The 23,339-nt window shown below is 43.7% G+C and overlaps 1 protein-coding gene across 2 annotated transcripts in view; it reads right to left on the bottom strand.

Moving 5' to 3' along the window:
* ZSWIM8 (zinc finger SWIM-type containing 8) overlaps positions 1-23,339 on the bottom strand; it is a 2,332,791-nt gene that overhangs the window by 154,617 nt on the left and 2,154,835 nt on the right. For both annotated transcript variants that reach the window (XM_069240531.1, XM_069240532.1), the window contains exon 25: positions 19,776-19,954. In XM_069240531.1, the coding sequence (XP_069096632.1) occupies positions 19,776-19,954 (179 nt within the window). The remainder of the gene's footprint in view (positions 1-19,775; positions 19,955-23,339) is intronic.

Raw genomic sequence — 23,339 nt, 5'->3', positions numbered from 1 at the left:
AACTCTCAAAAATTGCATCAGTTTCTTAAGAACAATAACTGGTTGATTTGCTTTGTACCTAAAATCAGAAAACAACAGGTGGAAATGAACACCACACTTTCAAAATACTCCCTACTTCACATAGCGTCCCACAGGCCTTCGCACTTTTCAAATTTTATTTTTTTATACATTGTTTTCTTTTATTCACACAAATACAACACCCTCAAGTTACATTCGGTGTGGCATACATGTACAATAGTTAGTAGGATGCCCGTAGAAGTCCCGCATACTAAGAAAGAGAATAGTAGATGGACCGTTGAAGAGGATTTCACTGTAACTCACCAACTACCAAATCAGCATTCTGTCCACTTGATGGTAACCAAAGGACAGGGGGATAACAATTGAGGAGAGGAGGAAGGGTTGGGGTGGGGGTGGGGGTGGTGGTGGTGGTGGGGAGGGGGGGAGGGGTTTGTGGAAGGGTCCTGTTCGGTACAGGTCTTATGGCAAGGGGGTGTACACTTAAGAGGGCCTAGTTCCTAATAAATACGAGGCAGAGGTTAGGTCTAATTGTACACTACTGTGACAGAGATTTACAGGGGTGAGAAATGGAGGGAATTTCACAAGGAGGGAGAGACAGGGGGTTTCTGGTTAGAATCTAGGCATCGGGAAAGTAATGCGTAGCCAGAGGGGTGCTACAGGACAGCAGTGAAAGCCCTTGGGTGCTTCTCTGTGCAGTGCTGTCACCTCAGCCTTCACCCAGTGCACAACTGCCACCCTATAACCCATGCCAGTGTTTGCTGGGGTTTGTGCTTTACCAGCACAGAGCCATAGCACATTTCATCAGGGCCAGATTGGTGAAGTGCGCTGCTGTGTAATACTTCTTTTGACATTTATAGATACCCAAGGGGCATGCCTCTCAAATATCCAGAAGAGGGCGGCCTGTGCGTCGAGGCCCATAGGACATCATGCCAGAAATGAGCCAGCGTTGAGCAATCCCATAAGATATGCCGGAGATCTGCCTCTGGGACCTGGCACTACGCACAGGTGTCAGGGACAGTGAGGAAGATACGGTGCACTCGCTGTGGCAAATGGTACAAATAGTGTAGGATATAGAATTGGATCAATTGAAATTGGGCGTTACAGGCCATCTTTTACGAGTGCACCAATTCCTTTTGCCATCCACTGTCATTGAGGGTCCGGATGAACTCAGCTTTCCAGGCGTTGCGGAGGGACTGTAAAGAGTGCTGTGTGCGAGATCATGGCTCTCGCATGCCAGGTTATTATTCTCCTTCCGCTACCTGAGGTTTGTAGGTTTTCTACCAGGACATTTCTGGGTGGTTTGGATTTATTGACCTTCCAGAGGTCTCTCAGGACGTTTCAAAGGAGACTGTTGGTCAGAAATGCCCCTGGTGGAGTCCATACTGAAACACATGTTCTTCAAACTAGAGGAGTTGACCATAGGCAAATAGGTGCCCAAGAGAAGATAGTTTGGTTCTGTGCCCAATCTCGCTTCCAAAGCAGACTAGTTCAGGGAGGCCCAGTAGAAGGAATGGAAGGAGTATAGGAAGGAGAGCTGCGAGGGAGCAAATAACTTCTTCGTAGACAATAGAGCCACACTTTTCAAATTTTACTTTGAACTACTTGGTGTATTGCTAAATAACTCTGAAGTGTTCATCCACCAACGTACTGGAGATACAGAAATATACATAAAGTCACAGAATTCAAAGATGTTGTCTCATCAAAAACATTTTCATGACAGTTCACAAATGGATGTCAGCAAACTATGTAAAACTGAACCCAAAAAAGACTGAATTTATGCTGCTAAGCGGAGATTTACAATCAAACATTTAAATTGACTGGAAAGCAAATACAAACTGAAGGTTTCACGCTAATTCTGAAGAAGGAAGACAAATCTGTTTCTTTCAGGATCAAATCCAATCTATGAACCCTCAAACTGATCTCTCCTCCAAATCTGCAGTGGCAGCACTGCACTCCATGAAACGTCTCAATCCAATCCTCTCAAAACAAGATTTAAAATCAGCCATGCAAGTCCTTGTCATCTCAAAGATTGACTATGGAAATCTTCTCCGTACAGACCTCTCAAAGACGGTATTGAAACCTCTAAAAGCTATCCTCTGTTGCAATGGTTTTGAACTATGGCATTAATTTTCTTAAGACAGGATTGTAAAAAATCGAAAAGCTATTTAAAGCGCAAGTGTATTTAATGAGGAATTCCTGTTAGGTGCAAGGGGTGGAGTAGTGTGAGATTTAATAGTGGATTTTGGAGCATGTTACGAAATGTGTAGTGTAGGTTATTGTACTGAAACTGACACGTCAATCAGGATTCCAAGTTGTCTGAAAACACCACACTTTTTCTCCACGGAAATGCTGTCTTGTAAAACCTGACAGAATTTGTATGGGGAAATACAGCAAAATTCTGCGTTTTGTAGCTTGGAACAGGTGAACATCTATTACTACACTGTTATAGAACTCAGAATTGGCCGATAACATCAAAACAAGGAAATACTGCACCACACTTGTACTTACTCGGTATGGTATTACCTATTAGCACACCGTTACTCTCATAATGAGCCACAGTGTGTTTCAATGTTGCTGATATTTTTACAGATGGTTAAAAAGGTTAGTTTGTAACACGAAGTTGACATATTACAGGCTTCTTCTTTCGTACTCTCCTGCAACCAAGCAAGAGAGTCAGAAAATCTTTCAATCTGAAGTAATAGAAAGGAAAAAGAAAACACAGTGTTAAAAGAATTAATAGCAGCTGGTCAGAAGAAGCCCTCTGACACTGGATGTTCTGTCTTTGAAAAAACATCACAAGTTGCACGACAAAAATGAAAAGGCCTCTACTGTTTATTTTCATATAGAACTCCTCAAAGGTAATCTGAGGGTGCTGCAGCACCTCGAGCAGCCCTAGTTTCAGCGCCGATACACCTTTCAGCTACTTCCCTAGTATCGAAAGTCAACATATTTACCTTATCTCCTCTACTTTAAAGAATCTACGCTGCCTAACCTAGAGGCTAACATAAAATTTAAAACAGCGTTCCTGACTCTCAAAGCCTTGATGGTAGGCCTGTGATCCTTCCTACATTCCCTACTACCTATCTCTGGATGCAGAAGAGATGCAGTTAGCAAACGTCCAGCTTGAAAGCATGAAACTGAGCTCAAAGTCACACAAAAACCATTCACAGGTGTGACTATCTCTCTCTAAAACTCAAACAAAAGACATCAGATGTGAAGAAAAGCGGACCATTAAAAAATATGATTTTTTAAAAACTCCTCCTCAATGCATAATGCTACTTACTGTCTGGATCTTTTTCTGACTGATTAGTTCTTAATCTTCCATTAAATCTCCAGAATCCCTCTATGATGTATTCTGCCTTAGGATAACTGAGGGGCAGATGTTCAAAGCTAATTAGCTGCCGCAAACAGCAAAATTTGCCTTGTGCAACCACTAAATGGCTTTGTACCATGTACCAACCTTATTTTGTGACTTGGTAACCTATTACTGACTCGCAAAATAGGCTTTGAGACTCACTATTACAAAGGGGTGTGCCAAGGGCAACCCTTTTGACTAGCAAGTCTCACTCGTATGTGTGAATATTTGCGACCGGAATGCGGTCTTAAAACAATCACAGATTACCACCAACTTTAAACTGGTGGTAACCATTTGCAAACGGGAAGGGGTGCCCCTTTGTGAATGGGGATGCAAACATTTTTTAAGAGCAGGCAGGCATTGGTCCCACAGACCACTGCCTTATCTTAAAAAATTAAAAGAAAAAAATATCATTTTTGTAAAGCACCCCGTTTTTCTTAAAGGAAAAAAAATGCTTTATTGAAAAAGCAATCACAGACATGGTCATCTGCTGACCCCAGCAGGCCACCATCCTGTGACTGTAGCCAAGCTTAATGAGTCGCAAATTGCGACCTGCCTCATGAATATTGATGAGTAAGGTCCATTTGCAACCCACTGTGAATCCCTAAATGTATCTGAGACACATTAGTACATCACATTTTGCGATTTCCTAATTGCGTATCGCAAAGATTTGCATTTAGGAAATCACAAACCGGATTCTTTGAATATTTGGCCCTTAGTTTCTTGTGATGAGTGTTAATTGTACACAGGGTCGTTCAGGGAGAGTTACCAGTAAAGTGTTTTAATACCCTGAGAGAGCGTGGTCTAAATAATATATACTAAAATGAAATACTTATATCAATGTGTAACGATGCTACATAGAAAACAATAATAATAACGGTTTTGTTTAAACGTGCACCTGAATTATGATTACGGTAAATGGCGAATGTGTTACCCTTCCTGTAGTAAACCGGCAGATTTGGGGTGTCATTTAAGGTGCTCGCAATAATTTTGCATTAGTTTGCGTGGATTCAGTGAGAGGCAGACGAGCCGCAAGACTTTGTCAGCTGCAGTGTGTGAGTGTGACGTCAGTAGTGCAGCGCTGAGATAGGTCAGTTGTCGAGAGGGGTCGCGCACGGATTGGCTGCCGTCCGTGAGAGGCAATAGGTTGAGAAAGGTGGGTGAAGAGTGTCCTGGGAACTAAGTCACTTCCTGATTCATTTTTATTACAAATAAAAGAAAATCACAGAATGAATTTTGTCAAAGCATTTAAGAGCGCTCTGAAAGGAGACGCATATATTATGGCAACTGATGGGGAGCTCACACCACCTGAGGGTACTCCAGCTTACATGGGTATGGAAGAGAAGGGTGTTGCACCTTGTTTACGGATGAAACAGTGGCACAAATTAACAGAGAAAGAGGGATGTTTAGCATTCCCAGAACATGGGACATTAAATCCAAAGGTGCTGGAGAACTTAAGGTGGATGTTAAGTACACAAAAACCACCTCCGAGGACAGCTCAAAATGAGGCTCTAGCGATTTGGGATCTGATGGCTCTTAAACACAGACAAGAAAGATTTAAGAGAAGGCTAAAAAGGGCAGAAAAATCATATGCAGAAGCTAGGTGGGATAACAAGAACAAAATGTGGAGATGGGGAATTGTTGACGGATTAAAATTGTTCCCAGCAATAGCACAGGGAGAAGAGACACAGAGAAAAAAAGCCTCCTGTAAAACAGATAAAGACTCTAATAAATCTAAAGAGAATAAAAGACCTTGGGAAGAGGAAGATGATTCAGACAATGAAGAATTCATGGACAGATTATTACATGATCGCCCGCCACCTTATGCGGTGAGCGACAGTGCTCCAAGCACTAGCATGGATCCTGGGAACCAGACGCAGGAGAAGGGAATTGCTGATACTGTACAGACTAGTGATATGACTTCGATACAGAATGGTGTCAGTGTACCCACTGCACCAGACATGCAGATACAGTTGCAACCTCCACCGCAGATCCAGAGAATCTACCCAAACGTTCCAGTACTTGAGAATACTACAAATCTGATAGTGCCGCCAGACCCGATATATACGAAATCAAGGTTAGTGCAGATTGAGTCAACTCTGAAATTGCTGTCCCAGCCGCAACCACAACTGATACCAGGGTACAACCCAGTAGCTGGTCCTCCATTAGTGCCTGTCCTGGGTACTTTGGAACAGACCTATGGAGTTACTGCTCCACCGAGTTTGGGGCCAGGTCAGACACCTGCTGCCATATCGTTACCAATTACTGTTGGTCCACCAGTGCCATTGTATGCACAAGGCAAATCTGGCGTATGTGATCAGGGAGTAATGACCCAAGATGTGATAAGAGGAGGGTCTATAGGAACTCCCCAGATAATGGCCCCAGGGGAACAAGCCGTTGAAAAGCGAAGGTCCTTGATAGACCTTAGCCCAGTAGAAGCACCCTTGGAAGCAATGCATCAGGCAGGGTTAGGGGTTTTAACTCCACAGACGATGAGTACGAACGCCTCACAGTCACCAATGATACATGCAGGGAACATTTCACTGCAGGGTTTTACAGTGCAACAGCTAAACGAATGGCTAGAAAAGACTTATACTTCGCAAAAGACTACAGTGACTGCAGTGGAACCGGAAAAGGAAAGGCAAGATGACTACCTACATTTTGTAAGACTGGGAGTGGAAGCTGCTGAATTAGTGGAAGGTACGATGGGGGTAAATAGATTGGAGTCATACACTGAAGCAGAATTGAGATTCCTATGCCCCAAGATTACTAAAGAAGTGGGCAAGGTGCACCGGAGATTAGCAGACCTGGCAGACAAATATAATATCGAAAGCCTTTGAGCACATGAGGTCTGCTGGAATGAAGGCGCATTTAAAAGAGTTATTGCAAAGTGCGCAAATTTGGGGTGCATTGGAAAAATGGGAAGGCAGATGGGCAAAGAAAAGAGATAAGGAAAAAGGTGACAGTCCAGGGTCGAGTCAGACCAAAGCCTCACCCGATACAGAATCAGTAAAAATACTACCCATGAGAGAAACAGCTGGTGGTGTCTTAGTCCATGTACTGTGGTCCAGAGGGGACATCCTATCTTTTACTAATGATTATCCCAGATTGAGGGAGAAACCGATCGAGTGGTATCAGCAAACAGATAGGTTTGTGAAACTTGCTAAGTGTCTCTGGGAAGACTTGAATACCTTGTTTGAGATCATTGTTCCACCTGATTTGTGGCTTGAGTGTAAGAGAGGGGTAGATTGGCCGACGAAGGAACCGGCAAGGGATAAGGTGACCGGAGCACCCTCTGAAGAGGTGATGAAGTATTATCACAAGGTGATTGAGTTTTTGAAACAAAAGGTGTCGCCGAAGGTGACTGATTAGCAGAAGATTGACCGGACCTCACAAGAGGTTAAGGAATCAATACATGCTTTCTATGAGAGGTTGTTAAAGGCATTCAAACATTACAGTGGTACTGAGACTATTGAGCCGAAGGACATGAACCATCTTGTGTTCAGATTTGTTGAAGGGCTGAGACCAGAAGTTAGCCAGATGATTAAGAATCATTTGATTTGTTGGCAAGCAAAGCCGATTGATGAAGTGTTGCAGTATGCAAAATACTGTAGTGATGAGATTGAGCTGAAGCAGAAAAAGCTGAAAGAGAAAGTGATGGTGATGCAGATAAGGGCTGCACAGACAGGAATACAGGGAAATGGAGTTCAACAGATGATACAGCAACAACCGCAAATGAATTGTGTGTTTCAGGCGCAGGCGAGAGGTCGAGGCCGAGGGTTTGTGAATCGCGGTCCAGACTTGAATACCGTTGTGGTTCAAAATGACGTACAAGGGGTGAAAAAGATGTCACCATGTCACACGTGCGGGGGCATGAGGCACTGGAAACGGGAGTGCCCGAATGAGGTGCAGGATGGTGTTGTTCAGCAAAGCACTAATGTTGGTACGTTGCAAAATGTAAGAGGTCAAAAAAGGAGACATAAAATCTCGAATTTTCAAAATAACCTGGTACAGATGCAAGGGGTACAGCCCATGCACCAGATGCAAATGCCGCGTTTCCAGCCAGCGCAAACACAACAAGTACAACAGCAGGTTCCCATGGTACCTAGACAGCAAATGCAATTACCAATGGCTCCGATGGGACAGCAACAGGTGATGCTTACTCAACAGGTCACAGGTCAGGTAATGAGTCAAAATAATACAGTACAACAATTCCCATTTGTAGGAAAGTACCATCTTGCCTGGCATGTTACCCCCATATTTGACTGTATATATGTTGTTTTAGTGTATGCGTCACTGGGACCCTACCAGCCAGGGCCCCAGTGCTCATAAGTGTGCCTTGTATGTGTTCCCTGTGTGATGACTAACTGTCTCACTGAGGCTCTGCTAACCAGAACCTCAGTGGTTATGCTCTCTCTGCTTTCTAAATTGTCACTAACAGGCTAGTGACCAATTTTACCAATTCACATTGGCATACTGGAACACCCTTATAATTCCCTAGTATATGGTACTGAGGTACCCAGGGTATTGGGGTTCCAGGAGATCCCTATGGGCTGCAGCATTTCTTTTGCCACCCATAGGGAGGTCTGACAATTCTTACACAGGCCTGCCACTGCAGCCTGAGTGAAATAACGTCCACGTTATTTCACAGCCATTTACCACTGCACTTAAGTAACTTATAAGTCACCTATATGTCTAACCTTCACCTGGTGAAGGTTGGGTGCTAAGTTACTTAGTGTGTGGGCACCCTGGCACTAGCCAAGGTGCCCCCACATTGTTCAGGGCAAATTCCCCGGACTTTGTGAGTGCGGGGACACCATTTCACGCGTGCACTATACATAGGTCACTGTCTATGTATAGCGTCACAATGGTAACTCCGAACATGGCCATGTAACATGTCTAAGATCATGGAATTGTCACCCCAATGCCATTCTGGCATTGGGGAGACAATTCCATGATCCCCCGAGTCTCTAGCACAGACCAGGGTACTGCCAAACTGCCTTTCCCAGGGTTTCACTGCAGCTGCTGCTGCTGCCAACCCCTCAGACAGGTTTCTGCCCTCCTGGGGTCCAGCCAGGCCTGGCCCAGGAAGGCAGAACAAAGGACTTCCTCAGAGAGAGGGTGTTACACCCTCTCCCTTTGGAAAAAGGTGTCAGGGCTGGGGAGGAGTAGCCTCCCCCAGCCTCTGGAAATGCTTTGATGGCCACAGATGGTGCCCATCTCTGCATAAGCCAGTCTACACCGGTTCAGGGATCCCCCAGCCCTGCTCTGGCGCGAAATTGGACAAAGGAAAGGGGAGTGACCACTCCCCTGACCTGCACCTCCCAGGGGAGGTGCCCAGAGCTTCTCCAGCATGCCCCAGACCTCTGCCATCTTGGATTCAGAGGTGTGCTGGCACACTGGACTGCTGTGAGTGGCCAGGGCCAGCAGGTGACGTAAGAGACTCCTTCTGATAGGCTCTTACCTGTGTTACTAGCCTATCCTCCTTCCTAGGTAGCCAAACCTCCTTTTCTGGCTATTTAGGGTCTCTGCTTTGGGGAATTCTCCAGATACCGAATGGAAGAGCTCACCAGAGTTCCTCTGCACTTCTCTCTTCACCTTCTGCCAAAGGATTGACCGCTGACTGCTCAGGACGCCTGCAAAACCGCAACAAAGTAGCAAAGACGACTACTGCCACCTTGTATTGCTTATCCTGCCACCTTCTCTACTGTTTCCTGGTGGTGCATGCTCTGGGGGTAGCCTGCCTCCTTCTTGCACCAGGAGCTCTGAAGAAATCTCCTGTGGGACGACGGAATCTTCCCCCTGCAACCGCAGGCAACAAAAAGACTGCATCACCGGTCCTCTGGGTCCCCTCTCAGCACGACGAGTGTGGTCCCTGGAACTCAGCAACTCTGTCCAAGGGACTCCCACAGTCCAGTGACTCTTCAGTCCAAGTTTGGTGGAGGTAAGTCCTTGCCCCACGCTAGACTGCACTGCTGGGTACCGCGTGATTTGCAGCTGCTCCGGCTCCTGTGGACTCTTCCAGGATTTCCTTCGTGCACAGCTAAGCCTGGGTCCCCGACACTCTAACCTGCAGTGCACAACCTTCTGAGTTGTCCTTCGGCGTCGTGGGACTCCCTTTTGTGTCTTCGGGTGGACCCCGGTTCACTCCTCTTCCAAGTGCCTGTTCCGGGACTTCTGCGGGTGCTGCCTGCTCCTGTGAGGGCTCCCTGACTTGCTGGGCGCCCCCTCTGTCTCCTCATCCAAGTGGCGACATCCTGGTCCCTTCTGGGCCACAGCAGCATCCAAAAACCCTAACCGCGACCCTTGCAGCTAGCAAGGCTTGTTTGCGGTCTTTCTGCGTGGGAACACCTCTGCAAGCTTCTTCACGACGTGGGACATCCATTCTCCAAAGGGGAAGTTTCTAGCCCTCTTCGTTCTTGCAGAATCCACAGCTTCTACCATCCGGTGGCAGCTTCTTTGCACCCTCAGCTGGCATTTCCTGGGCATCTGCCCACTCTCGACATTGTCGCGACTCTTGGACTTGGTCCCCTTGTTTCACAGGTACTCAGGTCCGGAAATCCACTGTTGTTGCTTTGCTGGTGTTGGTCTTCCTTGCAGAAACCCCTTATCATGACTTCTGTGTTCTCTGGGGGTTATAGGTGCACTTTACACCTACTTTTCAGGGTCTTGGGGTGGGCTATTTTTCTAACCCTCACTGTTTTCTTACAGTCCCAGCGACCCTCTACAAGCTCACATAGGTTTGGGGTCCATTCGTGGTTTGCATTCCACTTTTGGAGTATATGGTTTGTGTTGCCCCTATACCTATGTGCTCCTATTGCAATCTACTGTAACTTTACATTGCTTGCATTACTTCCTTTTGCTATTACTGCATATTTTTGGTATTGTGTACATATATCTTGTGTATATTTGGCATCCTCATACTGAGGGTACTCACTGAGATACTTTTGGCATATTGTCATAAAAATAAAGTACCTTTATTTTTAGTATATCTGTGTATTGTGTTTTCTTATGATATTGTGTTTATGACACCAGTGGTATAGTAGGAGCTTTGCATGTCTCCTAGTTCAGCCTAAGCTGCTCTTCTATAGCTACCTTCTGTCAGCCTAAGCTGCTAGAAACACCTCTTCTACACTAATAAGGGATAACTGGACCTGGTACAGAGTGTAAGTACCCCTTGGTACCCACTACAAGCCAGGCCAGCCTCCTACACCATTACGAGGTGAAAATTGCATGAATGGAGAGTGGTCAGACGACAGCTCAGATAGCGAAGAATGTAGGCTTGCAGCATCCCTAGAGGTAGATCAGAGGGGTACCTATGTAGAAGGGAAGGTAATGGGTTACAAAGTTTCATTCCTGGTCGATACCGGAGCTACACGCTCTACAGTCAGAAGTGCAGAGGTCCCGAAACTACCACTTTTGGGGCGTACCATAAGGGTGGTCGGAGTAGCAAATCAGTATCTGACAAACCCGATTACAGATCCAGTACAGGTTGAGATCGGCAACTTCCAGGGGCTACATAGGTTCGTAGTCTGTGATTCAAGTCCAGTATCCTTACTGGGAAGGGACTTACTGTGCAAGACAAAATGTTCAATTACCTGTTCCAATGATGGAATCGAAGTACAGACAAATAGTGACGATGAAGGAGACGAAGGTCAGTTTTCAGAGGAAGAGACGGTGACAACAAATGAGGATTATCCTTTAATTACCTTGTTCCCAATGCTTACAATGATTGATCTACCTGTTGAGTTACAGGGAACTGTGACAGAGAAAGTGTGGGATTTGACAGGAAAGGAAGTGGGACTAATAAAATGTGTGGAACCAGTTAAAGTACAGGTAAAGCCAAATGCAGTGTTTCCCCAGGTGCCACAATATCATATGGCACAAGATGTTCTTATTGAAGTGTCACAAATAATTGCAGATTTCCTGAGACAGGGAGTCCTGAACGAAGTTTTGAGCAGTCCATGTAATTCTCCAATAATGGGTTTGAAAATGCCCTGTGGAAAAGTTCGAATTGTACAGGACTTGAGAAAAATAAATGAGATTGTGGTAAAATGTTGCCCCATAGTGCCCAATCCAGCAGTGATCATGTTTCAGGTTCTGTGTGATGCTGAATGGTTCACCGTTATAGATTTGTCACAAGCATTCTTTTCGATACCTCTTCATGAGGACATCCAATTTTTGTTCAGCTTCAAATTCCTGGATAAGGTGTACAGTTGGTGCAGAATTCCTCAAGGGTTTTCTGAATCACCGTCCATCTTTAACCAGATATTGAAAAAGGATTTGGAATCTTTAGTACTGCCTTTTAACTCGACTCTAGTGCAGTACATCGATGACTTGCTGACTGCATCCAAAACAAGGGATAACTGTAAATATGATACCATTGCCTTGCTGAATCATTTTGGAAAGAACGGACATAAGGTGTCACCCAAGAAGCTGCAATACTGTCAGAAGGAGGTGAAATACTTAGGGCATCTAATTGAAAGAGGGTCCAGGAGAATATCGAAAGAAAGAATAACAGCCATTTTGCAAATGAACCCTCCAATGACAAAAAGGGATGTCAGGATGTTTCTGGGAATGGTGGGCTACTGTCGCCAGTGGATACCCAACTTCTCGATCATCTCAAAACCTTTGATAAAACTGACAGGCAAAGAAATCAAGGATGAGCCATTCACCATAGCTTTGTCCAAAGAAGAGCTTGAGTCATTCATGGAATTGAGAGAGTGCATGTGTAGGGCACCAGCATTAGGTATGCCTGATTATACGAAGCCTTTTCTACTGTTTTGTCATGAACGTGATGCCTGTTCTTTGTCTGTTTTGACACAGGTCCATGGAGGTGCAAATCGCCCTGTAGCGTATTTTTCAGCTACCTTGGACCCCGTCGCAGCAGCCTTACCGGGTTGTTTGCACGCAGTTGCAGCAGTTGGTCAGAGCCTTACACAGTGTGAAGGCATAGCCATGGGATACCCCCTAACAGTAAGGGTTCCACATTCAGTTGAAATCTTGTTGACTCGAACCAAAACTCAGCACATGACAAATGCTTGTCTCACTAAATATGAGACAATCATACTGGGGTCACCAAATGTTTTGCTGAAACGATGCACTGTATTGAACCCAGCAACTTTACTTGCTGCTGAGAATATTGAAATTAATAATGAGGAAGAATTTGAACATGATTGTCTTGAGGTAACGGAATTATGGACCAAACCACGACCAGATATTCAAGACACACAGCTAAAAGAAAATGACTGTATTATGTTTGTCGATGGCTCCTGTTTAAGAGATTCCGTCGGAACACTGAGGGCTGGTTACGCTGTATGTACCATAGCTGGTATAATTGAAGCTTCCTGGTTCGAGAAAGTGTTTTCCGCACAAGAGGCAGAATTAATTGCCCTTACTAAGGCATGCCACGCAGCTGTGAATCTGAGTCACTATCTATACTGATAGCAGATATGGATTCGGAATTGTACATGATTTTGGCCAACTGTGGTGGCAGAGAGGTTTCATGACCTCTTCTGGTTCTCCTGTAAAAAATGGTGAACAAATAAAGGATTTGTTACATGTGATTCAGTTACCTCTTGAAATTGCTGTGGTAAAATGCAATGCTCACGTTAAGTCACAAGACTGTGTCCATGGGAAACGGTTATGCAGATCAAGTCGCAAGGTTTTGTGCATTGAACTGTATATCGTTCAAGGAACAGTGGGAATTGTTACCGCAAACTGAAAATGACACCTGTTTGAACCTTGCATTAAGTGTGGTCGATACCCTAGATGAGTTAAAAACATTACAAGGTCATGCTAGCAAAGAGGAAAAACGTTCCTGGCAAAGAATGCAATGTGTACAGAGGGCTGATGATTTGTGGGTCTCAAAAGAGGGGAAATTAGTCTTACCAAACAGCCTTCTGTCCCAGTTTGCCAGGCTATACCATGGACAGGCTCACCTTGGGAGAGATGCAATGATCAGGTAATTTAAAATCGATTGGTTCAACCCAAAGTTCAGACATGCCGCATAGGTTACTTATCACAGGTGCATCATCTGTCAACAGAGGAATGCTGGAAAAGGGACTGTGGTAACCTTGAGCCACATTGGGAGAGCTGGTGGTCCGTTCAGCAAAATGCAAATGGACTTCATTGAAATGCCTGTTTGTGGAGGACTGAAGTACGTGTTAGTGATTGTGTGTGTTTTCAGTCACTGGATTGAAGCCTACCCCACTCGTAGAAATGATAGTCTCACAGTTGCAAAGCTGCTGCTTAGGTAACTAATACCAAGATTCGGGTTTCCGGTCTCTATAGAGTCAGATAGGGGAAGACACTTCGACAATGAGATGATTAAACTTCTTTGTGCCGCATTAGACATTGAACAAAAGCTGCATTGTAGCTACTGCCCTGAAGCATCAGGACTGGTAAAGCAAATGAATGGTACTCTGAAATCAAGAATGGCAAAGATGTGCGCAGCTACAAATATGAAATGCCCAGATGCATTGCCCTTAGTGCTGATGTCAATGAGGAACACCCCTGATAAGAAAACAGGACTGTCCCCCCATGAGATCCTCATGGGCAGAGCTATGAGGTTGCCAGCAGTACCTGCGAATGCTCTAGTGATTATCACAGATGATATGGTGTTGGACTACTGCAAAGGTTTGGCTGATGTGATTCGCTCTTTCTCTCACCAGGTAGAGGCTAACACATTGCCACCGATTGGGGATCCAGGTCACACCCTACAAGCCGGTTACTGGGTGGTTGTCAAGAAGCACGTGAGAAAGTCGTGTTTAGAGCCACGTTGGAAAGGGCTGTATCAAGTAATTTTGACAACAACCACTGCCGTGAAATGTGCAGGCTTTCCAAACTGGATACATGCCAGTCACACAAAGAAGGTAACGTTTCAGACTGACAAGGAAGTTGAAGTTTCCGGCACAACAGTTCCAGGAAGAGAAGTCTCCGGGCCAGAAAACAGCCAAGAAGAAACTGAGACTGTAGGAGAGCCCACTGAGAACAGCCTCGTCCCTCAAACAGTGAATGAGTTCGTGAGAGGTGACAGAGTGCCTATCTCAGTAGAGGCGGCAGGAGAACTAAGTCAAGGAGAGGTTCTCCCAGAAGTAGACGGATACGGGTTAGAACTTGAACCTGTTACAGATCAAGAAGAAGAAGAAATAATAGAAAGAGATCAGAGTGTGCCAGCATCCCCTGAGCCAGTTGCAGGTCCATCAAGTGAAAACACCATATCACAAGAGGAGGGTGCTGTCCAACGTCCTGAAAAGACATATCGGAAGAAGACGCATAAGGGTGATAACTGGCCAGAGAGACCACTCTTAAGGATAAGAAGCATACCAGATGAAACAATAATAGAGGAAACTGATACATCCCACGTGGAAGACCTAAGTGAAGGAGAACAACAGGGTGAACGAAGGTTAAAAAGAAAGAGTCGCAAACAGAAGATATACAGGTCCTGAATGGGCATATGCTACAACATCTGAATGGCAACAAGAATTCCTAGCATTCTGTTTTGATCGAGAAGTACCAGGCCTATACTACGGTACCTGAACTAATTCAAAGAAAAGACTTTGTTAAAAAAAAATCGAAATTGAAAACTGAGGAAAGAGACTTATAAATTACCAGATGTGACATTAGAACCAGATTCGACTTTGAGAAACCTGATTACGAGAAGCTGCTAATTTGATTTGACAAAGGGGTCCTGGAGTGAGTGAAAACACTGTAAATACACGCAGAGAGCAAGAGAGAAAGAGAGTTCTATATCATCCTCAAGTTGATTGTTATTCTGCTATCTGATTCTATACAGACATGGCTTATAATAGATAGAGGTAGTAACAAGGGAAGTAAGGTGTGTGGTTGGTTAAGCTTTATAATAGGGATTGTGTGTGCAATAATAATTGTGGGAGTGATTGTGGGAATGCCGTGGTTGGAGAAAAAGACTATTAACGCTACTTCAAAACCTGAGACTACAACACTAACAACGTGGGAAAGATTTGAGCAGGATGTAAGACACTTGCATGAGGGAACTAATTTAAAGGGGGAACTTTCTACTAATGTCTTCTGTTGCTTGCTGAATGAGTATGTGGAGACCATGGATGCGAAAGACTTATGTGTGCACCAAGATTCCTTCATCTGTGCAAGAAGGGGTTACCTACCATAGCCTTCCTCTAACTTACGGAATTAGCTGTAGTTTACTACTAACCAGATTCTATAATCAAGAGCATGTGCAATACTTTTATTCAAATCTGGATGTTGTGTTTTCCTTTGTACCTGTGATTGAATTCCTGAACAAGCTAGCTAAGGAACATGATATAAAAATAGTTCGAGGATTCTTTGAGCCGCCGCTTACATTTGGAACTGCTTATGCACACCGCAATAATCTGACCTGCTTACTGTCACCTGTAGGGAAAAGCTTTTTAGATCACACTGATGATAGACGCAAAGCTTTGAAAGAAAGATTAGAAAAAGGGCTACAGAAACGCACATATGCAAATGATTATGCTTACACCGCAATCAAAACACAACGCAAACTAGCTATAGATGCATTGCATGTAGGTAGGTTTTGTATATATAGGCCAAAATCTGAGCAGGACAATTTGTTTGTGGGAACGAGTGAGTGCAGACATGTGTTTTTGTTTCAGAGTAAGTGTACATTTATGCTGAATGGACAGGATCCAGCGATCCCTGGGATCTATTACATCTGTGGACTTAATGCTTATTACCGTCTCCCTAAGGGATGGTATGGGACATGTTATTTGGGAATAGTCTTCCCAAAGATTTACCAGATTGATGACTTAAAACAGATACCTAAAACGTCTGAATTACAACATCCTAGGCAAAAACGAGAATCAGTGGCTGCTGTCATTGGTGATATATTTGGAGCTATAATCCCTTCAGTAGGGGTTATCTTGAATTCTATGAAGATTCAAAAGTTGTCTACTCTTGTGGATAACATGCTGACAAATTTTACAGGGGCTATACTCCTGATGGAAACTGAACTTGCTGCAGAAAGAGCTATGACTCTTCAAAATCGGCTTGCTTTAGACATTCTTTTAGCAAAGAGTGGAGGGGTCTGCAAGATGCTCAACGAGAGCCATTGTTGCTCGTTCATTCCGGACAATAGTAAGAAGATTAGAGGTATGCTTACTAACCTAACTAGAGATAGTGTAGATTTGAAAGATTTGAAGGAACCTGGAGTTTGGGAGAAATTTGGGAAAGGAATTGCCAGAGTAGGGAGCTGGTTTACCAACATTTGGAATGGGGTACTTGCAAAAATACTAATGGGTCTATTAATTGTTCTGGCCTGTCTATTAGGATTATGGGGGGCATGCAAAATCAATGATAAAATTAAGAGAAATTGGACCAAAAGAACCAGAAGAAATGAAGAAAGTGAAAGAGAGAAAATGTTCAATGAAATTTGGGAGAGTTCACATAAGGGACAAGATGTTGAAATGCGCATTATGCGTAAAGTGAAAAATTAAATGAAAGGTTAAAGGGAAAGGTTTGTGTGATGACAAGCGTCATCAGAGGAGGGACTGAGAGAGCATAGTCTAAATAATATATACTAAAATGAAATACTTATATCAATGTGTGACGATGCTACATAGAAAACAATAATAATAACGGTTTTGTTAAAACGTGCACCTGAATTGTGATTATGGTAAATGGCCACCAATGTATATGCAATCTAATAATGATGAGTAAAATTGTTTATGTTATGATTAATCAAGTTTATATTAACATTTATGTTACTGCAATTATATTGAAAATCTTTATAGGCCTTAAGTTAGCGTGAGCTGTGGGTTTTAGCTGCCCAGCTCTCATATTAAATGCATTTTTCTGTTTTTCCAGTATGCTGACTCGCAAAGGGCCATGACCCTGCAAATGTTCTTTTTCTTCAACTTGGAAGACGAATTTATCTATGTCGATTCTGTTCCCAAGCGTATATTCGGTGCCTTGGTTTAAGAGTTATGTACAAATTGAAACTAATGTAGATTAATGTAACGTACAAGGTCATTTAGACCGATGGACAATGGATCTGCTGACCCAAAAGACGTGCCAAAGAGTGAAGTAACACCAGACGTGCCACCTCCGAAGACGTCAATTATGGAGACCAATCAAAGTGTGATGAATAAATGTGGGGTGACAATTGGGATTACCTAATGTTAAATTGGATAGGTTAAAGATAGTGTGGTATAGTAAATGTCCAATAGAATTTTGGGGGAATGTACTACGAAAAAGGGATAAAAACCCATGTCACAGAAGGGTCATTAGAACTAGGTAGGGAATGCTATTGATTTTATCCAGAAACTCTGTCACTCTGTTTGGTGACTTTGAGACTTATTAAAACTATCCTCACCCATAGACTGCCCATTTTACACTTCTCCTCCTTATGAGGGAAGTGTCCCCTAGGCCCTTTAGTTGAGCACAGACTGATGGCGTTTTGACTGATGTCCTGAAGACGAAGACTGATCCTGTGTGCTGACCTAATCCTTGGAGGGTAATTATGACAATGCTATTTGTAATTTGTCTGTTTGCTTTCCCTTTCTAGGTACCAACTGCTCATTTTGATAGAGACCATAGTTAGATGTTTTCCAAATTGGTGTTTTGCATGAAGCCCAACATGCTAATGCTAATCAGTGGTTAGGACAGGGGTTCACCTAAACTGACGCAAATAGACAAACGACTGACATTATGCGTTGTTGAATTGACGCGTATTTGACACTTGCTGTATTCTGATCTATGTTTACGCTGTGCTATGTTCTGATGTTTGTGATTCTTGCATTAATTAAATATTATCACAGTTGCCACATCGTGACTATGCTATTATGCTTCTTGGTATTGAGATTAACTCTTTTGCTCGTAGATTGTAACCAATAGGGAATAAAATTGATAAAATTCTATAAGGTGTGGTTATTCATGGCTGAAAGGTCATGATTGCGTCGTCAACTTGATTAATGTCTTTGACCAAAGTGAAGTGTATTGTTGTGATAAATATTGATGACATTATTGATATATTGCTTGACATTTTGATTAGCTATCTCGTCCTACGGTCTCTCTCAACTGGGTCACAAGATTCATTGGCCTATAACGAGTCCTAATGTGTAATAAATTAACATAAAAGGACGCGTTATCAACCCTTTGCAGGTAGAACATCACTATAAAAAATGTAAATTAAAAAATGATTAAAAAATATACCACTGGTATAGAAGCCTTGAGAGACATACGCCACAACTCTAGGTATGCAGTGGGGATGTGGGACTCCTTTTTACACATATGATTGGATTGCGCAGGACTCAAAGTGTTGTGGAAACAGCTCCTGAGCCATGTTAAAGGGCTATTGGGTCTTTCTCCACCAGACCATGCAGGTACAGTACTCTGGGTCTGCTGGTACAGACAATGGAATGCATGCGTGCAACTGACAGGGGGCTATCTTGGCAAATAAGAAGGGCAGCAAAGATGCTGTTGACCGTAATTGTTTTATACGATGTAGTAACTGCTACGAAATCAGAAAAAAACATAATACATAAACCTATGCATACTGACCAAAAGGTTTTTAAAGACCGAGACACTCATGAATGTTTATTTGTCACTTTTAGAGACACAGTTTCTCGCTGCCTGGAATGAGAGCTTTACAACTGTTTCAACGAGAATCAGTACTCTGGGGACTATGCCTTGGTATCTAGGCTGTACAGGAAAGCAAGAGAGTTAATAGTTCAATAAAATATGTACGCTAAGTAAGTGTTTGAAACTTCTGTCTGGAGGCTGGGGAGAGGGGAAGAGATGTGTGGGGGGAGATAAGGGTCTAAAGATCTATTACTGTGACTTACAAAAACGTGATAAAGGGCGTACATGGGGATGCGATGTTAAGGGTACCTAGGCACTTTGTTTCTGCATCTCTATGTCTTTCACCATGCATCCTGCAGTGATTTAGGTGGGAGGTAGCACTGTATATATTTAGATCCTATAATGAGAATAATTGTTTTTATTTATACAGTACTTTATATCACACTTTTGCTGTTTCGAAGTGCTATAAATAACAGGTGTACCTGTTACTCAATGTAAAGTTAACTCAATTTACCAACCTCAAAATTATCTGAGTCTGAATTTAGTTTGCCAAAGTCCAAACTGTTGGCCTTAAAATCACATCACATGCCAGTTGCGAACACTTAATTCAAGCCATTTTACCAGACAGATCAACATTTACAGCTAAAACATGCTAGGTACGTCCAGATAGGTGAACCACTTCTCTGGCATTGTTCCCGAAGGCTACGGGGCTACTTTTAGGGTTGTATGAAATGTCTTGGGCAACCATGCTCTCATGGTTCCATTCTAGTGCAAGGCTGGTTTGGTTTCCTGTCCAGAAATTATGCCAGGAAGAAGTATCACTATTCACCGGCTTTTTAATTACCTGCATGTAAGACTGCTGACACCGTTGGACAAGCTGGTGGAAGGCAGGCGTGCGCAGGTGGTTGTGTACATGGGCTGGGTTGAGTCTCTGTAAAGCCTCCATGATAATCTCCTGCAGCACAAAGGGACTCAGCACTCCCTTGGCTGCGCCTACGCAGAACTGATGGACATAATTGAGACCTAGAAGGAGTGCAGAGAAAGAAAACAAAAATACTTTGTCAAGTAAGCATAACAACACACCCTCATAACCAAAGATTTCTTGAGTCACAACAAAATATTAAATTTTCTTCACTAACTGGGGAGAGCTTTCATACTGTTAGCCAAGTGATATATGAAAAGCTTTAATCAACAAGCAGAAACAAAGTAAGGAAATCTTAATGACTGGGCGTTTTTATTGTTCTATGTAATGATTTACTTGGCACTGGTAAGGAGCTACACGAGTTCCACCTTTAGACCTTGAATCAAGTGTACAATCAGGGATAAACAATTTCTACATGCTTAGTTGCACCTGCTGACACTCACTATTTTTCGTTTGGCTTAGTCATCTAATGCATATTAAATATTCATATACAAAGTGTGATCTTATGTTAAAGTTGACCACAGTTATCGATTCTCATGCTATAGTGTACCATAGCCTAAATGTGTTCACGTTAAGTTAGCCATAGCCATAGATGTTGTAGGCCGAAGTTGAATGACAAGCTAACATTTAAAATGTGCATCATTGCTCTTTTGGTTTTTGCCATTTATCTTGTTCCAGGAGCTGAATCACAGTAGTTTGAATACGTTAATTGTTTTTAAATTGTTTAGTTTCCCTGACAGCTGTTATTGTTGCAAGTTTCACTGTAGCCAAATGTAGGAAGCTGGCTCTGTATATACTATATCAAAATGAAATACAGTATGCACAGAGTCCAGGGGTTCCCCAGAGGCTTAACAGAGACTAAAGTAGATAATACCAATGCTCTCTTTTGTGGTAGTGTCGTAGAGCAGTTAGGCATATCAGAGGGTAGTGCGAAGCATTTGTTGTACACACACAGAAAACAGAAGTAGCACACACTCAATGACTTAACTCCAGACCAATGGTTTTTATATAGCAAAAATATGTTTTCTTAATTTATTTCTACAACCTCAAGATTCAAGTTTCAGGTAAGTACTTCAATAGATTTGTATTTCACACATATATCAATAATACTTTGTTTGAAATCGAAAAGTTATACAATTTCTGAAATATTGGCAATTATCTGTTTTAAAAGTTGACACTGTTATTTTCAGAAACAGATCGGGGGTGGGGGGGGGGGAGTTAGTTGGATTTGTAGGCAATTACAAAACTTACAGTTCCAGTCTCCCGGTTTTAGGAAGTCCACAGGTTGGTGTTCAAGTTAACCCCAAAAACCCACCACCAGCAACATGGGGCCGTCCGGGTGCAGAGGTCAAAGTTTAGGTAAATTTAATATGGGCGCCTATGGAGACTGCGGGCACTCGGTTTTTGGTCTGCAGGCAGGTAAGTACTTGTGTCTTCGGAGGGGAGACCTGGAGGGTTTAGAGAAGCACTGGGTGAGTGGCGAGGAGAGATGGGAGGGGGGCACAAGTAGGCACCAAACACACATCCTCAGCAGCACAGTGGCGGCTGGGTGCAGGGTGCCAACAGAGCGTTTGGCTTCCAATGCTTTTCTATGAGGGGACCCCAGGGGTCACTTGGATGCTGCAGGCTGGGTCCAGGGAGTTGGTTCGGAAAAAACACAGGCTGGACAAGTTGGAGGGCCACCTGCTGAACATTGCTTCACCGGAGGAAGCTTTCCCCAAGGCCAGGGGGCTGCGGGTGCAGTGGACCTTTAGGTGATGGGTATCTTTGTCTGGATCTTTCGCATTCAGGTGGGGTCCTCTGAATTCACAGTGCAGGCGTCGTCGTGGAGGACAGGAGAGGTCAGCCCATGGTGGGCACTTGCTCGGAATCGCCTGGGGATCTTCTTTAGTTGGTTGGGCCACCTGGACCAGGAATCTGATGGCCCTTAAATCCTGGATTATTAAACTTCTGTGAGGGTGTACTAATTGAGATTGGTGTTTGGTTAATTAATTTCCACAGAGGAATAGACTGCACTGTTGAGGGTGATTTCTGGCTGGTGGAGAACCCACTTTGAGTGTGTGATAGCATTAGGAGGGCGCTATAACTCATTTCCTCTAGAGTGATTGGTGATTTTGAATTTTCTTCAAAGGAACAGACAAGAGTTATTGTTTTTGAATGCATGGGAGCATGCTGCACAAGTGAAAGAGAAGGAGAAATCTCAGACCAAGACAAAGAATAGGGCCTGTAGTTGGATGGAAGTGAGATTAGATGCACAACATCAAGAATGGAAGGAGAACTGTCATTGTACCAGCATTAACAAGAGAGATCAGACAGGAAAAAAGTACAAGAGGGGGTGGGAGTCAAGAAAATAAAGATTAGACTAGTAATATTGACTATAGTGATAACTTTTTGAATTATCTACTAGTTTTTTGTTCACCTCTGAATAACGTTGTTCAGCCGGTTTGAAACAATCAACAAGATGGATGGAATCAGGCAGCCGGAGGGCTCCTACTCATTGCTAATGTAAGTGCAAATGCGCCTGTTGATCAAAGTCTCCCTGAGGAAGATTTACCAGTTATTACACCAGTTCCACCATTAGCATCTCTGAGCACTACTGCCATTGCGCCAGCCACAGGTGCATCCACATTACCACAGTCCCAGCTACACCAAGCATTAGCGCTACTTTAGTTCCAGTGGCGAGACTCTGAACAGTAACATCCCCTATTGCAAGCGTGCCTATTGTAAAAGTGGAGGTAAGATTTGAACCAGAAACCCCAGGGGAGGATCGTCCAATGATAGCGTTGGATGTTTTGAGGACAAAGACAGAATTTGAAGAAATTAGGAAAGGGAATTTGGAGCTAGAGTTTATAGATGGATACAACAAACAGGATCTTGTGTGTTCCTGTGCAGGGAAGCTGCTATACGTGCGTGTGAGGCTCATAAAGTGCTGGAGGGAATAAGGGGAGAGTCTGGAGTTGACTTGTCTAGGATTTAGAACCTTAAGAATAATTTTAGAATGTTCATGAATGAGGAACTCCTCAAGAATATGGAAACACCCGGACTAAAATTACATCTGAGGGAATTGGTAACATTCAACAGTGGAGTCACACTTAAAAGATAAGAGATCGATGGGCTCACAAGAAATGGAAAAAGAGAGGAGGCGTGGCCTGCGGTGTCAAGATGGCAGTCACACTCTAAGAGTGCTCTGGACCCCTTTGTCATCCGCCACCATCCAACTCGATGCCCTGCCCTCAGTAAACCGATGACCACCCTACAACAGCCCCCATGCATCTCTGGACCATGCAGGTGGTTAACGCTGGACTGTCCAGGTGGCGGAGACCTGCTAGGTGGACTCTGGAGGTGGACTAAAATGGAAGGCCTGTGTAGCGACTGAGCCTCTGGCCCCGAGTGGTGAGGGGTGTAACACCATTGGGCTCGCTTTCCGCCTCCTTCACCAGTGGTGGAATTGCCGGCCACTGGATTGGGATGGACTACAGCCGATTG

The sequence above is a fragment of the Pleurodeles waltl genome, chromosome 6 (assembly GCF_031143425.1).
Source record: "Pleurodeles waltl isolate 20211129_DDA chromosome 6, aPleWal1.hap1.20221129, whole genome shotgun sequence".
NCBI classification, from domain to species: domain Eukaryota; kingdom Metazoa; phylum Chordata; class Amphibia; order Caudata; family Salamandridae; genus Pleurodeles; species Pleurodeles waltl.
Note: the sequence above shows the minus strand (reverse complement) of the source record. Positions and strands in the feature narration are given on the sequence as shown.